The 16831-nt window shown below is 44.8% G+C and overlaps 1 protein-coding gene across 5 annotated transcripts in view; it reads left to right on the top strand.

The window, feature by feature from the left end:
• The first annotated feature begins 4579 nt into the window (after nucleotides 1-4579).
• BEND2 (BEN domain containing 2) overlaps nucleotides 4580-16831 on the top strand; it is a 31816-nt gene continuing 19564 nt past the window's right edge. Inside the window, exons 1-3 of one of the 5 annotated variants that reach the window (XM_075022201.1) lie at nucleotides 5105-8051; nucleotides 9298-9416; nucleotides 15371-15517. In XM_075022201.1, the coding sequence (XP_074878302.1) occupies nucleotides 9365-9416; nucleotides 15371-15517 (199 nt within the window). In that variant the 5' untranslated portion in view covers nucleotides 5105-8051; nucleotides 9298-9364. Of the gene's footprint in view, nucleotides 4712-5104; nucleotides 8052-9297; nucleotides 9417-13296; nucleotides 13625-15370; nucleotides 15518-16831 lie in introns of those variants that run through there. The other 4 variants (XM_075022202.1, XM_075022203.1, XM_075022204.1 and 1 more) reach the window with 4 other exon arrangements.

The raw sequence follows: 16831 nt of genomic DNA on the forward strand, positions 1-16831 counted from the left end.
GCAATCATGCTTTGCAAGGATACCAGGATTGCCCCGATGGGTGTGGTCTTAGAGTAGTCTCCAAGTAGGAATCCGTTTGCATAACAATTGCTTTAACCAGATGGTCAAGAACTTAATGATTATGTAGATCGTTTCCTGTTGTATTGTGTGTCTTTCCCAATCCAAAAACACAGATAAGCAAGACCTGTAGGAAGAGCTTAGCCAGGAGAGGCAGGCACAAGCTGGTTGTCATCTGCCCGCTGTATGCCTGTATATTTTTTCATGCTCAGTGGAAGAGAAGGTTAAACATTAAGACTACATAAAAGACACTCAATGCTTTTTTATATATACAAGGTGAAATCATTGTAACTATTTACAACATATGCGACGTCAGTGACTTTTTTAAGTCTTTGTAAAATCTAGGCTTCAGCATGTACCTTTGGGTATGCATACATGGCATGCAACTGTCAGGCCCATCCAGTGATAATACAAACTCGATACTATAAGTAGTATCACTGCATATACGAGCTTCTCTCAGGTTGTACTATCCTGCTTCTCAGCAAAGCGTCCCACCATGCTGTGTAGATACATATAAGGAATGTATATAACCATGCATGGGAAGCATTACAGGTTTGGGCAGGGGGCTTGGAGGATAATAAAGCACATGGGTGTTAAAACTTAGATGCCACACTGATAATTTTGGCACCTTCTCCCCAGGGTGGAACTCAACCACCGCCCAACAAATCTTCCTATACAGTCTTCCTATAGTGTTCTCAGAGACTTAGCAACTCAGGCCAGACACACAATCTGGTGGGGTCCTCCTCGTGCCAGCAAGCAGCGGGTATGTCTTAATCTCCATCTCTTGCTGGAGCTTTTATAGAAAATAGAGAGGCATTGATCCACAGCAGAAATCCCATTTCAGAGAGGGGACTAGCACAGGCATTCATTGCAAGTACTGAATGTTAGTGCCTGCTCTCAGGGACATTGCTGGTCACATCTGTCTGCTGCTCTGCATAATGTGGATATGGTCTGGGAAGCAAGGGATCCTCCCCAGATACGGGTCTGATCACCGGACATCGCTGTGCATTTCACTTTGCCAAACCAGCTGAACCATCAAAAAAATCCTGATAAATTTAGGCTGTAACTTCTATTAGTTTCCTCAACTCAATGCACAAAACAAGTTTTGGGATCTATGAAGGCCAGTGTGTAACCGGAGTTAGTCCACAACTTCACGTGCCATTTGAAATGTCCAACACTACAAAATACCAAGTTTCAAATCTGAAATGAAGACATTACAGAAACAGCTAAAGTAGGTAAACTTGTTTTATTGGATCCAATAACTCTAAGTACCAGGAAAGATGGCCAACAAATTAATTTCAGGAATTTTCTAGTCAAAATGATCCAAGAAAAAGGAATTCTTTGTAGATCAGGTTTTCTCACTCCTTCTGAAACCATGATTCTGCATTCAAATGCATTAACTATTAGCTGACAACTTTCCCTATAAAAACCTCCCGCCTACCTCCACTTCCTTCAGTTTTCTTTTGAAATGCATCCTGCCTTCTACATGATTAGTAAGCCACTGAAACAGTATTTGTAGAATTATGCCTACCACTTTATATCTTCAAGACTAAACTTTCTAAAACAGCATGCTGTAACGTTACAGCCTCTAGTGTGTCAAATAATTCCTTTTAATTCAGCTTCACTTCCTAAAGACTGTACTCCTCTTAGCCCTACCTTAAATATCTTTCTTCTCTTAGCTCCTCCAAATACCATTGCCCCACAAGACTACAGAAATCGGATATCCAACAAACTTTTTCTGTTTCCTTTCAAACCCAACATTTCTTCATCCTTGCCCTGAGAACTTTCTTTCCGCAGGCAGCAATATCCCCTATCCCTCACTCTGGTACTTCACTTATTAGTCTGTGTCTCGGTATGCCATTCAGCATCTGTGGCCTCCCAAGACCTACCTGGTCCCAAATCATTCTTTGCAGGGACTGCTTCCATACATCCACACAAAATGTTGCCCCATCATAAAAAAGTTCCTCTGTTTCTGCAGAAAAAATAAAGGGAAGATAAAAGCTGATTTTGAATACAGCATTGTTGGCTGGGATCCCTATTACTCAGGCATTCTCCCATCAACTCAAGCTTTACGGGAAAGTGAAACTCATAGCTTACTCAATGCTCTTGCAGCCCAGTAATTTAATTGGAAAGCATCATAAAATTCTGATATGTTTTGGTGAAGAAACTTGTGCAAGAAACTGGATGTACTGCACTGACTCAGTTCAAGATGAGGCTTGTAGATGCTGGTCTTCTACCTTGCCATCTATGTCAAAAGCTTTTTCTCTCTTTAAAACCTGCTAAAGATCAGAAAGTCATAAAGGAATCATTGACTAATCCTTCGGGTTCTCTCAAAATGCTTATTAGGAAATAAGGCTAAGTTTATAAATAGTCCTTATATATGTGCGTAATTCTTACACAAGCTTTCTGACAGATAAGCAATTATCTGCATGCTATATAGCCATTATGCCTTTCTCACCTATACGGGTATCGGCTTTCAAATCTTTAGTAGTTCTCTCGGCCTTGAATCTTTCAGATATAAGCTTTAAACTTTAAAAATAGAGTATTATACGTTGGAGGAAAATACGTTGTGCCAGATCCGACACCCAAGAGAGGTAAGGCTGCCCCAGCTCCATGCCCACAGGTTCCATCAGTAGCAAGGCAGAGGGTGTATTCCCATCAGGCACGTGCACACAAGAGCACACATATATACCACATATGTAAAGATATACGTGACCAGCCACACTGATCACAGACAAACACACGCATCCCTCACACAAACACAGACAGCACCAACAGCCTCATCCTGCTTCCCTCTCCAGCTGAGCAGGTTGGAGGTCCACTAGTGAGAAAAAAAGAAAAAAATATATATGCACATATGCATATTAACAATGTGGATCCTTCTAGCAGCTAGTCTTAGACACTCAGTCTTCCCAGTTGCTGGCACATACAAGTTCCTGAGGCCACAGACCCACTGCACTTGCTGGCGCAGACCATCTCAGCCCCCTGTCCCCTAAACATGCAGAGCTAGCTGGGACTCCCCTGGTTCCCAATAGCCAGCCCCACCAAGGCCACATCCTTAGAGACACAGAGCCACTCACAGACTCAGCGTTGCCCAGGGCACCCTGATCCCCCAGTAGCTACCACCCTTTGGTCTTCCCCTTAGACACATGCATGCTCCCCTTCACACCTTGAGACCCCCCAGACCCTACGGTCTCTCCAGCAGCTGGCAAGGACTCCTCTGGTCTCCAGTAGCCAACTGCCCCACAGTCTCACCCTTAGAGACATCCCTGGCTCCCAGGCCACTTCACCTACTGGCTGGACAGTCCAGCTTGACCTTCACTAGTGCTCACACACTCACTCGCACACCCGCACTCGCTCCAGTTGCTGCACCACAGGCGCACAAGCCCTCTGACACATGAGCTGACTGCTGGTGCTGCACTCAGACCCACATACACAGATGTGCACACAGAACAGAGAACTCTCAACCCAGGCAAGAGCTAGAAAGAAATTTAATATGACGCTACTCTCTCCTTGCACAGCACTTCCCAGACATCTCTTTCACCTCCTGGAGAAAGGGATTGCCCTTCTGTTACTCTGCTTTAGTATCTCCATGGTGCTGCTCAGCTGCGCTCAGGTCCTGCAGGCTGTCATAGGGCACTTTGTTGCCCCAGGCCATAAGCAGATCAGGTCCCATCACCATCCTGGATCTCCTTCCAATCCCTCCCCAAACATATTCCCCAAAGAGGTCCCTGTGCCTCCAGGGGGGGAGCGTAAGCACAGCCGGGGGATGTCTGGGCAGGGTGTCCTGGCCCTGCCAAACCCCCTAACTCCAAGCCTGATTTAGAAAAAAATGAATTGGCGTATAGAGATGAAGAAGGTAGGGCAAAAGGCACAAAATTGTTAATATAGGTAGGTGAGGCTGAAATTTCTACATTTTGTCACTCCCAAAGGCCCAGAGTGTTCCTGTATGAACCGCAGCCCCGATGATACCCGATTTTGTAGTCAGAAATTCCGAGGACAACCTTTTGCAGCTGTTAACACCCCTTTGTAACTGGATTCCTCCCATTCCAACAAGCGGTTCGCCAAGAACCAAAACAGAATCTGATGGCGTGGCAAGATAACCAGACGTTACTGCACGCTGAAACCTGCGGCCGCGGACGGCTTGCACAAGAGGCTCTGCCGTTCGAGAACCGCGGTGGCCGGACCTGAAGTTACCCGCGGCTTTGCCCTCCCGCAGAGACCTGAGGAGCGGCTCGGCAGCCCTCCATCCTCCTGGGGACGGAGGAGCCTGCGTGAAACCGAACTCGCTGCCCTGGGCTAGCAGGGAGCGCGGCAGCGCCACGGAACCGAGAGCAGAGCAGAGCAAACCGGGCCGCCTTCCGTACCGCGAGAGCCGGCGGCGCGGCAGCGGCCCGGGGCCCGGCGGGCGGCGGAGGGGGAAGGCGGCACCGCCCCCGCGGCTCCCGTTCGCCAGGCGCGCCCCCCCCTCCGCCCAGCGCGCAGCCGCACTGGTTCAAAACGCTTCGCTGCTCACGTCGGAGAAGCCGCTTCCGTTTCCAACGCCGCGTTCCGGCCACACCTGCCCGTGCCGGAGCCCCGGCTCGCTCCGCCGCCCTGCCCGCCCGAGAAGGACCCCGCGCTCCGCCGCGCCGGCGAGCCATGTCCGCCGAGGGTAAGGCTCCAGGCCGCCGCCGCCCCGCCGGTCCCCCGAGGGAGAGGGCGGGACGGGACGGGACGCGGAGAGCGGACGCTCAGAGCGGACGCTCCCTCGTCGTTCGCCACAGCCCCGGCGCTCTCTGCCGAGCCGGCCGAGCCACGCCCACCGCGCCCGGCGCTATTCGCCGGCTCCGGCGCGGCGAGGCGCCGCCATTGGCTTTCGCTTCTGCCCGTCGCCGCCGCGTCAGCGGCGGCTCGTGGCGCGGAGGGCGCGCGGGCGGTTAGCGGCGCCGCGCGGGCTGGGGGCGGCGGGCCGGGCCGCGCTAACGGTTTCCGCGCGCGGGGCGGCGGGCGGCAGGCGCCGCTCTTCCCCCTCCGCGCGCGCGGGGCGGCGTACCTGCGCCGGCGGGCTCCCGCCTCGCCCGCCGCCCTCGCGTTTCCCCGGGGCGCGTGTCGCCGCGGTGCCCCTGCCGCGTCGCTTCTTCCGCAGCTGAGCCGCGGGCGGAGGGGCCGGCGCGCGCGGCCGTGCCGCGGTGGCGCTGGAAGCGGCGCTCTCCCGGGGACGTTCCCGCGCCGGAGGAAGGCGCCCGTGCCGCAGCGGTGATCTGGCGGGCGGCGAAGGGCCGGAGGGCGACGGCGGCAGTCGCGTGGCTTGCGGCGGGGGAAGCTTTTGCTTTCGTTAGCCCTCGAGCGGTGGGTGAGCGCAGCGGCAAGACGTGGGCAAGGCTTCGCTGGGGGACGGCGACGTCTCGGCCCTGGCAGGTCCCCGGGCGCTGCAGTTACCCGGATACCAAACCCGAGTTCCAGCGGAGGCGCGTAACGCTCCTGAAGCGAGATGCCCGCCCTCGTGATCTTCCCATTCGAAGACATAACGCGTAGTGCAACTTCTGCATCTTAGAGGTGTATGGGCTTCGCTTACTTAGGATCAAACAGGCCTGTTTCTGTCAGTTACGCGCTTCACCTTGCCCTTCCCAGGAGTAGTGTTGATACAGTCTCGCACCGGTTTGAGCTTACTGAGCTTGTCGCTGCCCTCACGGTCCCCTACCCTCTCAAGAGGTCTCAGTTGTCTTTTGCGCAGATGCCCGATTTCCCTGTGTGACTTCAAGGTTCAGGGAGCTTTTCTGGATAAAAAATAATTTCATTTTTGGTGTGGTTAGGCTTCGGCCAGTTCACTGTGCAATTATATAAGTGTCAGCGCGAAGTAAGGTGGTAGGACTGAGGTGCGGGAGGGTGGGAGCATAGCAGTCCTAATATACTCCCGATGAAGCAAACGTGCAGGGCAATGCATTGGGTGTCTGTGCCTTCTCCTTTGTCCTCAATTTTTTAGTCTCCTGATCGGCTTTGTCTATAACTTAGTAATCTTAACAAATATTAAGACTGTTCTAAATTCCTTGGCAATAGACAAGATGTGCCATTAATAATATTCCTCAGTCAAAAGGTGCAGTGTGAGCTCAGATCTTATTAGACATCAGAGGCCTCTCTAAGATTTGTTCTGCCTCGAGTTTTGATCTTACTAGCATCTCAGTAATCCAAATATGAAACCTAAAGCCAAGGGAAATCTGGTTTCATTATTCTGCTTCTTTGTATTTGCTGTATTTTGGTTTGTATTTGCTCAATACGTGATCCCATTGTCTTAACCTGTTGCAAATTTCAGTCATGCAAATTCTGACTACAGCATTCTAAATTAACTATTTTTTCAGTGTTCAGAGACTGTTAGTAAGCATTTTATCTGTGGTAGAGTATTCTGGTGTCTCTGATCTGTGACAGCCTGTCTAGATTAAGGACAAAATTATCAGAAATAGGCTAAATCCAAGGATGCGACTTGAGGTAGACGGTACCCAGTTTTTCTGAGTGCAGCATTTAAGTATCTATAAAGTCTAGTTCCTCTTACCGTAGCTTCCATGGCTGTCTGTTGCACTTTGGAGTATCGAGAACACGTTTGCAGAAATACAGAGATGTGTCTAACTGAACTCTTAGAAAATGAAGAAAAAAATACTGGATTTCTGTGAAAAGTTTGATTTAGTTTTAGTGATTTTGCTAGCAGCCCCCAGGAACTCTGTAACAGATGTTGGGATAGGATTTAGTACTACTCAGTGCCTTCAGCTATCTCTCATTTGCCTCCCCTTACCATTCTATACCTCATGGTTACCTCTGTTTCTATTTCCACAATAAGTGAGAGCATTCATCAGGTAATGTCTGACTCAGTACAAGTCATTCCTTTTCCCACTGGTTTATGTGGTGTATTTAATTAGTAATGCACTTGGGGGAAGAGAAGTTGTCTGTCAGCTTGTCTTCAGACTTCAGCTGGTGCATCAGATGTGGCTGTATTTCTGTGCTTGTAGCTTTGATTATCATAGTATGCAGAAATGTGCTTAAAACTCTTGGTTACATCTGCAATGAGATTGAGTTAATAGGCAAATGATTACTTGAAGCTGGGATGGGATGATACTACCCCTGAAAGGCATTATGATGCTGGTGTCCCTGTGCTCTCCCTTCTGTTAGTTCTTTTTTGTGTGTATGTTAGAGTTAAGTGTCAGGCCAGAAATAGAGCAGGATTTAGTTGTGGTCCAAGTTAATCCTGGCTGGCTCTCCTTTTGTGACTTAGTTTAAAGCCAGGTAACTTCCTTGATATATCTTTTAGTTGTTTGGGTAGGGTTGCTTTGCTTGATTTGCATTGGTATGTAATCTGTAGTTGCTACAGAGTTTTGGGGACTTTTATGTTTGTCTTAACTCTGGCTTTGAAAGAGTTCATGTTCGGTTTTGGGTTTTTGTGGGGGTTTTTTTGTTTGTTTGCTTTTTTTTTAGTGTTTCTTGATGTTTCTTGATCAACATCTTTCCATCTTTAAGTTATTTTGGTGGTCCGTCTCTGTTTCCCCAGCCCGAGTTTTCTTTACGTTGCAGTTTGGTTCTATTTGTCTTTCATTCTTATGTTTCACATTTTTCTTCTGTTTTCAGCTCTTTTCACCAAAGCCTACACTACTATATTATTTTGGGATAGGTGACTGAACAGTAGTAAAAAAATAAGCAGTCATTTGGTTGCTGGGTGATGTTGATCAAATGACAGAGTTTCCAAAGAAGAGAGAAAACTTTCAAGTCATATTTACCTTTACATGTATTTCTCTATTGGAAATAAATTCTTTATGATGCTTGGTTTTACTTTGCTGCATAAAAAGCTGTAGCTTAATGTAACAGTGTAACTTATGATGCAGGGTTAGACACACAGTTGGATGTTTTTGCATGTAAATCATTATGAAAGCTGAGCTCATGATTAAGTGCCTTTAACTTTCTACAAATACCTGCTACCTGATGATTTTGTGCAGAAGCAAAGAAGAGCTCCTGGTGAAAGAATTCTAAAGGTGAACATAAACAGCTTTTAAATTAAAAAGAGCACCTCCAATCTTGGCTTTCTAATTTGGTCACTTCACAGCACTGCTCTGTCTACAACTATTTTTCTGTACAATGCATTTTTTTAATGAACCTCTACCTTATATTATAGCATATCCTACTGCCTTACTGAAAATAGTGTCATAGTCTATACCGTATAACCCAGAGCATGCATTGAGTCTGAGAAGGAAATTAGTTTGGTGATGTTTTCTAATTTTAGATGATTGTCACTTCAGTTTTCAAACAAAGTCAGAGTTATCTTAAACAGATAACTTCTTCCAATGATTGGATAAACCACCCTGTTTAATCCTACTATAAAGTGTAATTCACTTCACAGTAAAAGCTTTATTTGAAACATATAAGCTTAAAATATTTTCTTAATCACACTTTTAAAATTTATAATTTCCTTTCTAGACTTACTGGAAATGTCTAAATATCTATGTCATGATATTTTGTGTCAGTATAGCTAATTAATACAATGAAATTAACTTGGCACAAGAAATGCAGTTGCATCTTCATTCAAGTCACAAGTAAAAGAATCTTGATGGCTTCTTTTTTTTTAGGTGTACAAATTAATCACGGAATTTGGCAGTTTGTAGTTTCTACTTGAGAGAGACAGATCTGGATTTAATTTTATTTGGTGCTATATAGATGGTATTACTCCATATTGCTAGCACTTTTAAGAAGCATCAGAAATATTTAGACTTGCTAACAGGGCTAAGTTGCAGTTTCTTTAAGACTATGAGTAAAGAGCTGGAATTCTTTTGTCACAAGTTTTTGAAGGTGTGAATATTGTAGTTGAATGGATGAAGTTGTCCTCACATGTAAGAATGACTACAGTAGTAACATTAAGAGTTGTTTTCCCTTGCCTGAATAAGATATGTATAGGCCTATAAGAACTGCTTCTCCCCCCCCCCTTTTTTTTTTAAACTAGCTAATATTAGCTGACAAGTCTTCTAAACAAAATATTTTTGAGCACAGACATTCTCTTGGTGATGAATGTAGTCAATCTACAGCAAAGACATTTAAATTTTTCTGCTGACTTTAGAGGCAAGACAACTAGAATACATTAAGAAAAGTGGTGCGTGGTATAAAGCAGGTGGGTCTGCATTTCTTGGAGCAGCTTTCCTTATCGTTGCAGTGACCAGTCATGTTGATAAACCTTCATAGAAATGGGTCGTGTATTCTAATCTCAAAATTTCTTGACTGTCCATTAAGAGTGCCATTTTGAAGAGGGAATAATTTCCTTTCCCTGTATGAGAGCAGCCATGTTCAGCAATGGGTGATGGAAGTTAAAAGCCCTGGGGATGAGGAGGATCCCGACCACCATCTTAGAGGTTAAGTTTTGAGTTTTGTTGCTGCATTGCTTCTACATCATTGTAGAAATGTTGTGATTAATCAGATGTTTTTTGGAAGTGAGGTGTTTTCCCTTTCTGTATTTTCCTGTTTGGTCTATGTTTATCCTCCAGCTGTGAGTTGCTTTAGCTATAGATTTTGGCCCTTCCCTTGTGAAGGCAAATCTGTTCTGATCATTCTCCTGCAAGGGCACCATAAAGAACATGTCCTTCATATCAATAATAGCTAAAATTGGATGGGCCTGTTCTTGTATGGTGGAGGTTAGCTCAGCTATATTTGGCAGTGCTGTTGTCCCACAAGTGGGGTCATTTACCCGGTGTGCGAAATGCCAATATACACACAGAGCAGAGGTATTTTATTCCAATTCATGTTTGCGCAAAGATGGGGGCTAGATGGTAATCCACAAAGCTAGCACACCTCATACCTAAACGGACAAGCAATTTATACGGTTCAGTTATACATATTCAGTTTCCAAAGTTCTTCCCCAAAGCTATTACAGGTAGTCGCTTACCTAGCACAGTTCCTATTGGGTTAAAGTTTCCCCGCTTTGAATTAAAGGTACAGTGTTCTTTTATTCTACAGCGCATGCTCAAGGACAGTTGGGGGGGTAAGTATTTCTGGTCTGGGATTGAGTCGGTGGTCATGATCTCCCCCCTGCCGCCTTTACCTTTCCTCCAGTTATCGAAGATTTTTGCTGACGTCATGCCTATTAGCAAGTATTAAACTTTTCGGTGCCTCCTGGGGTAGGATGTTCTCTTCTTAGCAGTATTTTAGTTCTTCTTCAGGGGCACAGCCGTTAGCAAGGCATCCCTTGTGTATACAAAGGGTGTCTTATTTCACAAGACCTTTGTGGTACATCACTTCTTAAGTCCATCAGTGCCGCTGTTAAAGGGCTGGTTTTAGCGTTCAGGCGCCTGTAATCTATGGTTAGTCGCCACTTTCCGCTTGGCTTCTATACGGGCCATACAAGGGAATTGTATGGGGAGTGGGTCCGGGTGATCACCCCTTGTTCTTGTAACTCTTTTATCACTGGGGTGATACCCTCCTTTGCTCCCAGGGGTAGAGGATGTTTCACGTTTACAGTTTTAGAGGCGGGGGAAGCTGCGGCACAGTTTGCAGAAGCCTACTCAGAACAACGGGGGAGCCAAATTTCCACTCTCTCCCTTTAGAATCTATCCAGGCTTTCCCCTTTAATAGGTCTAATCCCAGGATATTGGTGGGAAGGACACCTGTTATCATTGTGGTTACAGCGGGAGTGGTGTCCCCGGGCAGCCAGCTTTGCGCTCGGGCCGTAGGTTGAGGTCTGGAATTTCCGAAAACATCAGTAACTCCAGTACGCTTCTTGTCGGGTGCTCTTCCGCTTCGGTTCGCCGTTTCACTGTTTAATGCTGACGTCTGAGCCCCTGTGCCTCCGAGAAAGGTAACCGGCATTTTAAAGGGACCCAGGGCAAAAGTTACTAAGAGGTCCCCTGGTGGTTTTCTGCGAGCCTTCTAATGCAAACCCACCAGCCGTCCCCCGGCTCACTTGGTGGACCGCAGAAGGGGTTTCCCGATTCCGGAGAATTACGGGCTTCCTCCAGCGGTGCTGTAGGGGCGGCGACTTTCTGAGGCCTCGGAATTGAGGGACCGCCTCCTTTTTTCAGGAGAGTCTTGCGTATGGGTTTCCACATTTCTACTAACAATTGTAAATTTGGAAGGGGTAAGCCGTCTGTTAGTTCTCGAGGGACTCCTTTACTTAACCCCTTCCTTCCATAGCTGATTTCTCGATCCCCCACCCACCTCACTTTTACTGGGTAGATGGGACATCCTACCCTCTACTTCAGGTCCACGGACCCCACAGAGGCTTTCTTCTCCTTACCAATTAAGCCTACCCAGCGGCCATAATTTATTAGCTCCTGAGCAATTCGTCCCCATGTAAGAGTGGCCCCTCTGCCAGGTCTGGCCACCAAAATTGCTCTTAGTCAGTCCTGAATTTGTACTGCACACACCTTTAGGGAGTCGGGAAGCCCTTTAATCAGGGGAGTCATTCTATCAGGGTTAGCAATTAATAACATGGGAGAGGGTTGACACACAGCAAGATGTGTATCATGTGTAAGTTGGAGACAAGCTGCCTTTTTTATGCTCTCCATAAGCCAACTCAGCCTGGAGGTAGGAATAGCAACCAGGTCTCCTCTTTTGATGGGGTCCAATCCCCCATAATATGCTGCCCACTGAGTCAAGGACCAGGGCTCCCGTGGGTCATCCACAGTCAGGAATACCCCTGGACTCCCATATCCCTGAGCTTCTTCCACCAATAATTTTATTCTGTCTCTCTCGGTCAAAGAAACTCCAGACATACTCAGTTTTGGTTTCTCTAGCTTGCCTGCTGTATTTTTCTTGCAATTTTGCTAACTTGGTTGCATTGTAGGGTATCTGTTTGACAATAATGTTTGGCTGATCATTTTCCCCATCTCCCCCCCACTACTCAACCTCCATTTAAATGAGAGGTCGCATCTTTGAATTAGACATGGATTTAGCCTTAGCCTCTTCCATTTCTTTCAAGGGGTAACTGGGATCACTTTCTTGGCTGACAATATCGGCTTCTTTTGCAAAGCTAGAGAAACTGGATTTGCTATTTAAATCGTTTCCATACTCTGCTAGTTGCACCTTTAAGTCTCTTTCCCTAATACAAGCTTCCTGCAGGCTGTCTTGAAGGTTTTCCACAACCCTCTTTCCTTCTTTTACTATTTCCTCAGCCTGTTGCCGTTTAGCTCATTCTGCCTCTAATTCTACCTGCACTTTAACTAATTCTTGTGATACTGGAAAGCCAGTCGAAGAAACTCTCTAAGACTTGTTTTGGAGTTTTAGAAAGCAGGCATTCTTTATTGCAGTGCTGGATGCACGGGGGATAATTCCACCTAGTGTGCATGCCACAGCTTCAGCACAAACAAGTTATATGGAGTAACAATTACATATTAATCGCATTAGTATACATAAAAATTATAGTAACTGATTATCATAGTACTGCCTACATCCGATCATGTGCAATGTAGTATTCATTTGAGTTGAAGGGCAGCTTTTATGACCACCGATCCATTTGAGATTGTTGGCTGTCCTTGAAGTCTTTGTTCTTGTCCTTGTTCTTTGACCTTGAAGCTTAACGCAGTTTCAATCACATGGTCAGTTTCAACATTGTTCTTACCTAGTGTACAGGAACATCTAGTCATAAGAGCAAAGAACTGCAAAACTTATGAGTAACTACCTCTACTAGTTAATTGCTTGACTATACTTTTGTCTACTGTTTCAATCACAGTGTTAGTATAAGATTTCTAATAATTATTTACCAAATCTTACTTTTACAGTCACCTAGCAGCAAACCAGTTTCCACGGCTGGTACAAAATAAGACCATCAAAATATTTAGACATACCATACAGAATGTATGGAAATACTCTATCGCTTGCAGGGATTCATTCACCTCATGTTCCGTTTGCTTAATGGTATGTTTGTCCCTCTGGGTGGCTATTAGTGCCACCCCCAGAACACCACAGACAATTAATTGCCTTGCCTTTACCAGCCTTAAGATGTTTTTCTTTTGCCAAACTTCTTCAGAGATGGCCAATTTTTCTCTGCCCAACTGTTAACCTGGTGGAGTGGGACATGCTTTATATCCTTTTAACAAATCCAACAGCAGGGAGCAGTCAAGATCAGGTTTATCTCGGGCTGCCATGATCTTCTATCAGAGCATTCGGCTTCAGCTGAATGTCAGTTCTCCTTTCCTCAGCACTCCAACTGATATTCCCCACCCCGCCCCCCCTTTTTTTTTTCTTATTACAAACCCTCCTTGCTGTTTCAGACTATCCTGTCCGTGACACCAATTTAGATGTCCCATCCCACTCGGCAGGCTCGGGGGAGGTGATCTTTTAGTAGTCTGTTGCAGCACTCAAGAGTCACAACAATGACTCAGGAGGGACAGGGAAAATGTCAACACCCCGTTTCGCTCAGCAAATCCCAGGGCAGGAGTCATGACAATGGCTCCTAAATGCTCAAAATGTGTTTTATTTAACAATGACTTATACACAAGTGTGGCTAAATTTGGCGTAGCAGATATTTTGAATAAGAAACTTGACACCTAACAGCTGTAGCAAAGTATTCCTGACAACAAAGTAGGAGGAAGGGGAGAGATAAGAGAAGAAAGAGAAAAAAGGAGAGGTAAGTATCACCACCCTTGGATCCAGTGAGGAAGGAGTCTCAGTAGAAACTGTGGATTTCTCAGGCAGCAGGCGCATGCCTGGGGGCTTGGTGTGTGTCCCCGTCCCTGCCCTCCCCCCACCTGCTTCATACCCTCGTTGGAGAGCCCTTTGTGCAAGTCCTTCAAGCCTTGTAGGGTTTTCTTGAAAGTTCTTGAGGAGGGAGTTAGGGGGATGTGGGGGGTGTTGCTGATGTGCCCTTATCCCATTTAACGTGTTTACCCAACTGCTGTGTTAAGGGCCTGTGGCAAAACTCCGACCCCGAACCTGTGACAAAATGTCCAAAACAACTGCTAGAAAACTTCCCAGGAAAACCCTTGTCAGAAAGCTTCTTCGAGGCACAACCACTAGAAAGCCTCCCACAAACAGCTCACTACCCCACCTCTGCAGGGCATGTCCTGTTTCAGCTGCTTGCAGCTACCTGCTTGGTTGTTTTAAGGCAAAATGGTTGCCAGTCTCTCACAGTCTCTTGGTCCCTCACAGCAGCTAATTAAAACTGGTCAAGAACCATTCTTGAGCCTAAGAGACATGTCCCAGCTCATGTCCACTCAGCTAAACTCCTTTTTGCAGAGCAACTATGCCCCAACTAGCTTTTTGGTTTCATTTACTACTGTAAACATAGCTATTGACTGCCTGGCAATTGATGGGTGTTTCTGAGCACACCCTCAATTTGGTGAAGTCTTTCCTAATCTGATGACAGCCAAATCCAAAGGCTGCCGTGTCGTTTCATCTGGATTAGATGGGAGTAGAGGGAAATAATTAGATTAGACTGGATTAGATGGCCAGAGGGAAAACTTTGGCCTGCGGAATTCAGCTTCTTTCCCACCTTTTGGTCTCTTAAGAAATTGGAACAGAGAGAAGAGAGCATGATTTGGAGTGAATTGTGTCTTTAAGAGTAAAGAACCAGACCACTGTTACACAGCCCTGATTCCTTCCTGGAGCTCGGTCCATCCTGTTCCCTGAACAGGGTATCCTCTGGAAAATACAGCATGTGTTCATATAACTAGTGTTATGCAAGCGTGCTGGCTGAATTTAAGTTTTATCTACTACCTTTAGTGGTTCATGGTATGATTCCTTCCATTAATTTGTTTCATCAAGAATAAATTCTGCTCCCTCCCCAGAACACCAGATCTAGCTATAATACAGTTATTCTGAGACCAGGACATTTTTTATTGATGTAGTATGTAGGAAAAAATCTGGTACTGGAGACTTGCCATTCGGTATTTCTGCACAGTATCTCATCAGGAGCCCATGTTTGGTTTGATCTGAATACCAAATATGCAGTTAGGATTGTAGACTGGTTTGTTTCAAGTGTATTAAGCATTTCTTATTTATGAAAGTAAAATTTCTAAACCAATTTAATGTCTCATGCTTGATTGTAAATAGTGGAGTTCTGAGAGAAGTGCTTGGTACTGGCTTATAACTGTTCCTGTTGAAGCTGGACGTTGTGGGAAGAGTTGCGTACTGAATAGTTTCAGGAATCCTGCCAACTAAGCATTAGTAATCTGCTTCCCTTCTAGTGTGTGTTAAAACTTCAGTGCCTGTGTTTAAAAGTGACTTCACATTTAGATGCTGAGGTGAAACTGGCTTTAAATTAGCTATGGTACAGTTCAGATAATGCTAGACATGATACAAGCACTATAGTTGTCATCTGATACTCAGAATGGTGTCTAGTCTTACTTGTTTCTCTTTCTGCATATGCTGATAGATTACGCATCTGTGAATGTTGAGGACGATGTTGAAGCAGTGATTATTGACCATGGAGAAAATGGATTGTCCACACAAAGCTGTGTGTCAATGGAACAGAACTCTGAAGTAAACAGTGTTGTTCACCATGTGGCTCAACTTGCCTATGGTAATTACTGTTCATTTTTATTGTCATCTAATAGTTAATGCTGTATGTTCAGCACCGCTGTCTTGAATGCTTTCTGTATTACCCATATCTTTAAAACATATTTTATAAGAAAGCTACTTTATAGAAATTGCTTGGCAATGCATTTAAAAAGAGCTTTTTAGTTACTACTTTAGAGGTCTTTATTATAGTGAACCCACTGAAATATTACGTTTTAAAAAACCAATTTTTTACTTATAAAGTAGTATACCTAGGAATGAATTAGCAAGCAATTTGGAAAATAAATGTCATGGAAGAACCTAACCCCAAAAATGAGGTTTTTAGATAAACTGTCCAGTGTAATTTAGTGGAGCACTGGGGATACTGGTGTGCAACAACAGTAAGATGGTTGTTTAAGGTCATAAATTATTAGCTGTAAGTAGCCTTTGGTGATTGTCTTAAATTCATTGTATTATTTTCACATGCAAGATCAAAGTCTCTCAGAAGTCTTACCCAATTCTCCATTGGCCCAGACAAAAATTAATCATAGCTGTTATGAGCATTTAGTAAGCCCAGTAGCAGTATTGCCAAGTTAGCAAGGAAAATGACTGTAACTAAGTGATGGCACTTATTAGTTTGTCGTTTGGGTTTTGGTTTTAGTTGTTTTTTTTTTTAATTTAGCCATTTGACTTTATAGAGAATCTCATCAGTATTTCTCTTCAGCAGAGTTAAGTTACATCTCTGTTTCCTAGTGTTGTTAGGTGCTTCTGAGAACCTTTAATCTTTCTGGTCTTCTACTTGACAGTAGATTATACTGTAATTTTTTTGTACATTTATGTCTAAAAACATATTTTGGGGAGGAGGATGGTTTGGGTGGTTTATTTTGGGTTTTTTTGCTGTTTTATTAAAAAAAAAAAAAATTCCTGCCCAAGAAACTGTCATAGACAGTTGCTGACCTTGATTTCAGGACATGAGTAATTCTTTTATTATCAACAAAGGAATCATGATGACTAGGTATGATTGTTTTTTAAAAGGTAAAAGATGGTTGTGTCATCTCTGGGCTTAGAGCTTCTGTTGTTGTAGATTGTTAGCACTAGGTATTGTCTAGTTAAAATTGAGTATAGAGAGATGTATGACCAAAACATGGTGTAAGTTTATCTTGAATATAACTGTTGAACTTAACTCTTTGAACTGAAATTTTCCCTGTTTTTATTCAACCACCATCTTAGGCTACTATCTTGTAGAGGAGTGCCTTTTCTTCAGATCTGGTTCTGTCTGTCCAAACTAGTTTCTTTTACTTTTGTTTCATATCTTCTTGCCTACAGATACTTAGCTGGC

The sequence above is a fragment of the Buteo buteo genome, unplaced genomic scaffold (genome assembly GCF_964188355.1).
Source record: "Buteo buteo unplaced genomic scaffold, bButBut1.hap1.1 HAP1_SCAFFOLD_199, whole genome shotgun sequence".
Classification (NCBI taxonomy): Eukaryota; Metazoa; Chordata; class Aves; order Accipitriformes; family Accipitridae; genus Buteo; species Buteo buteo.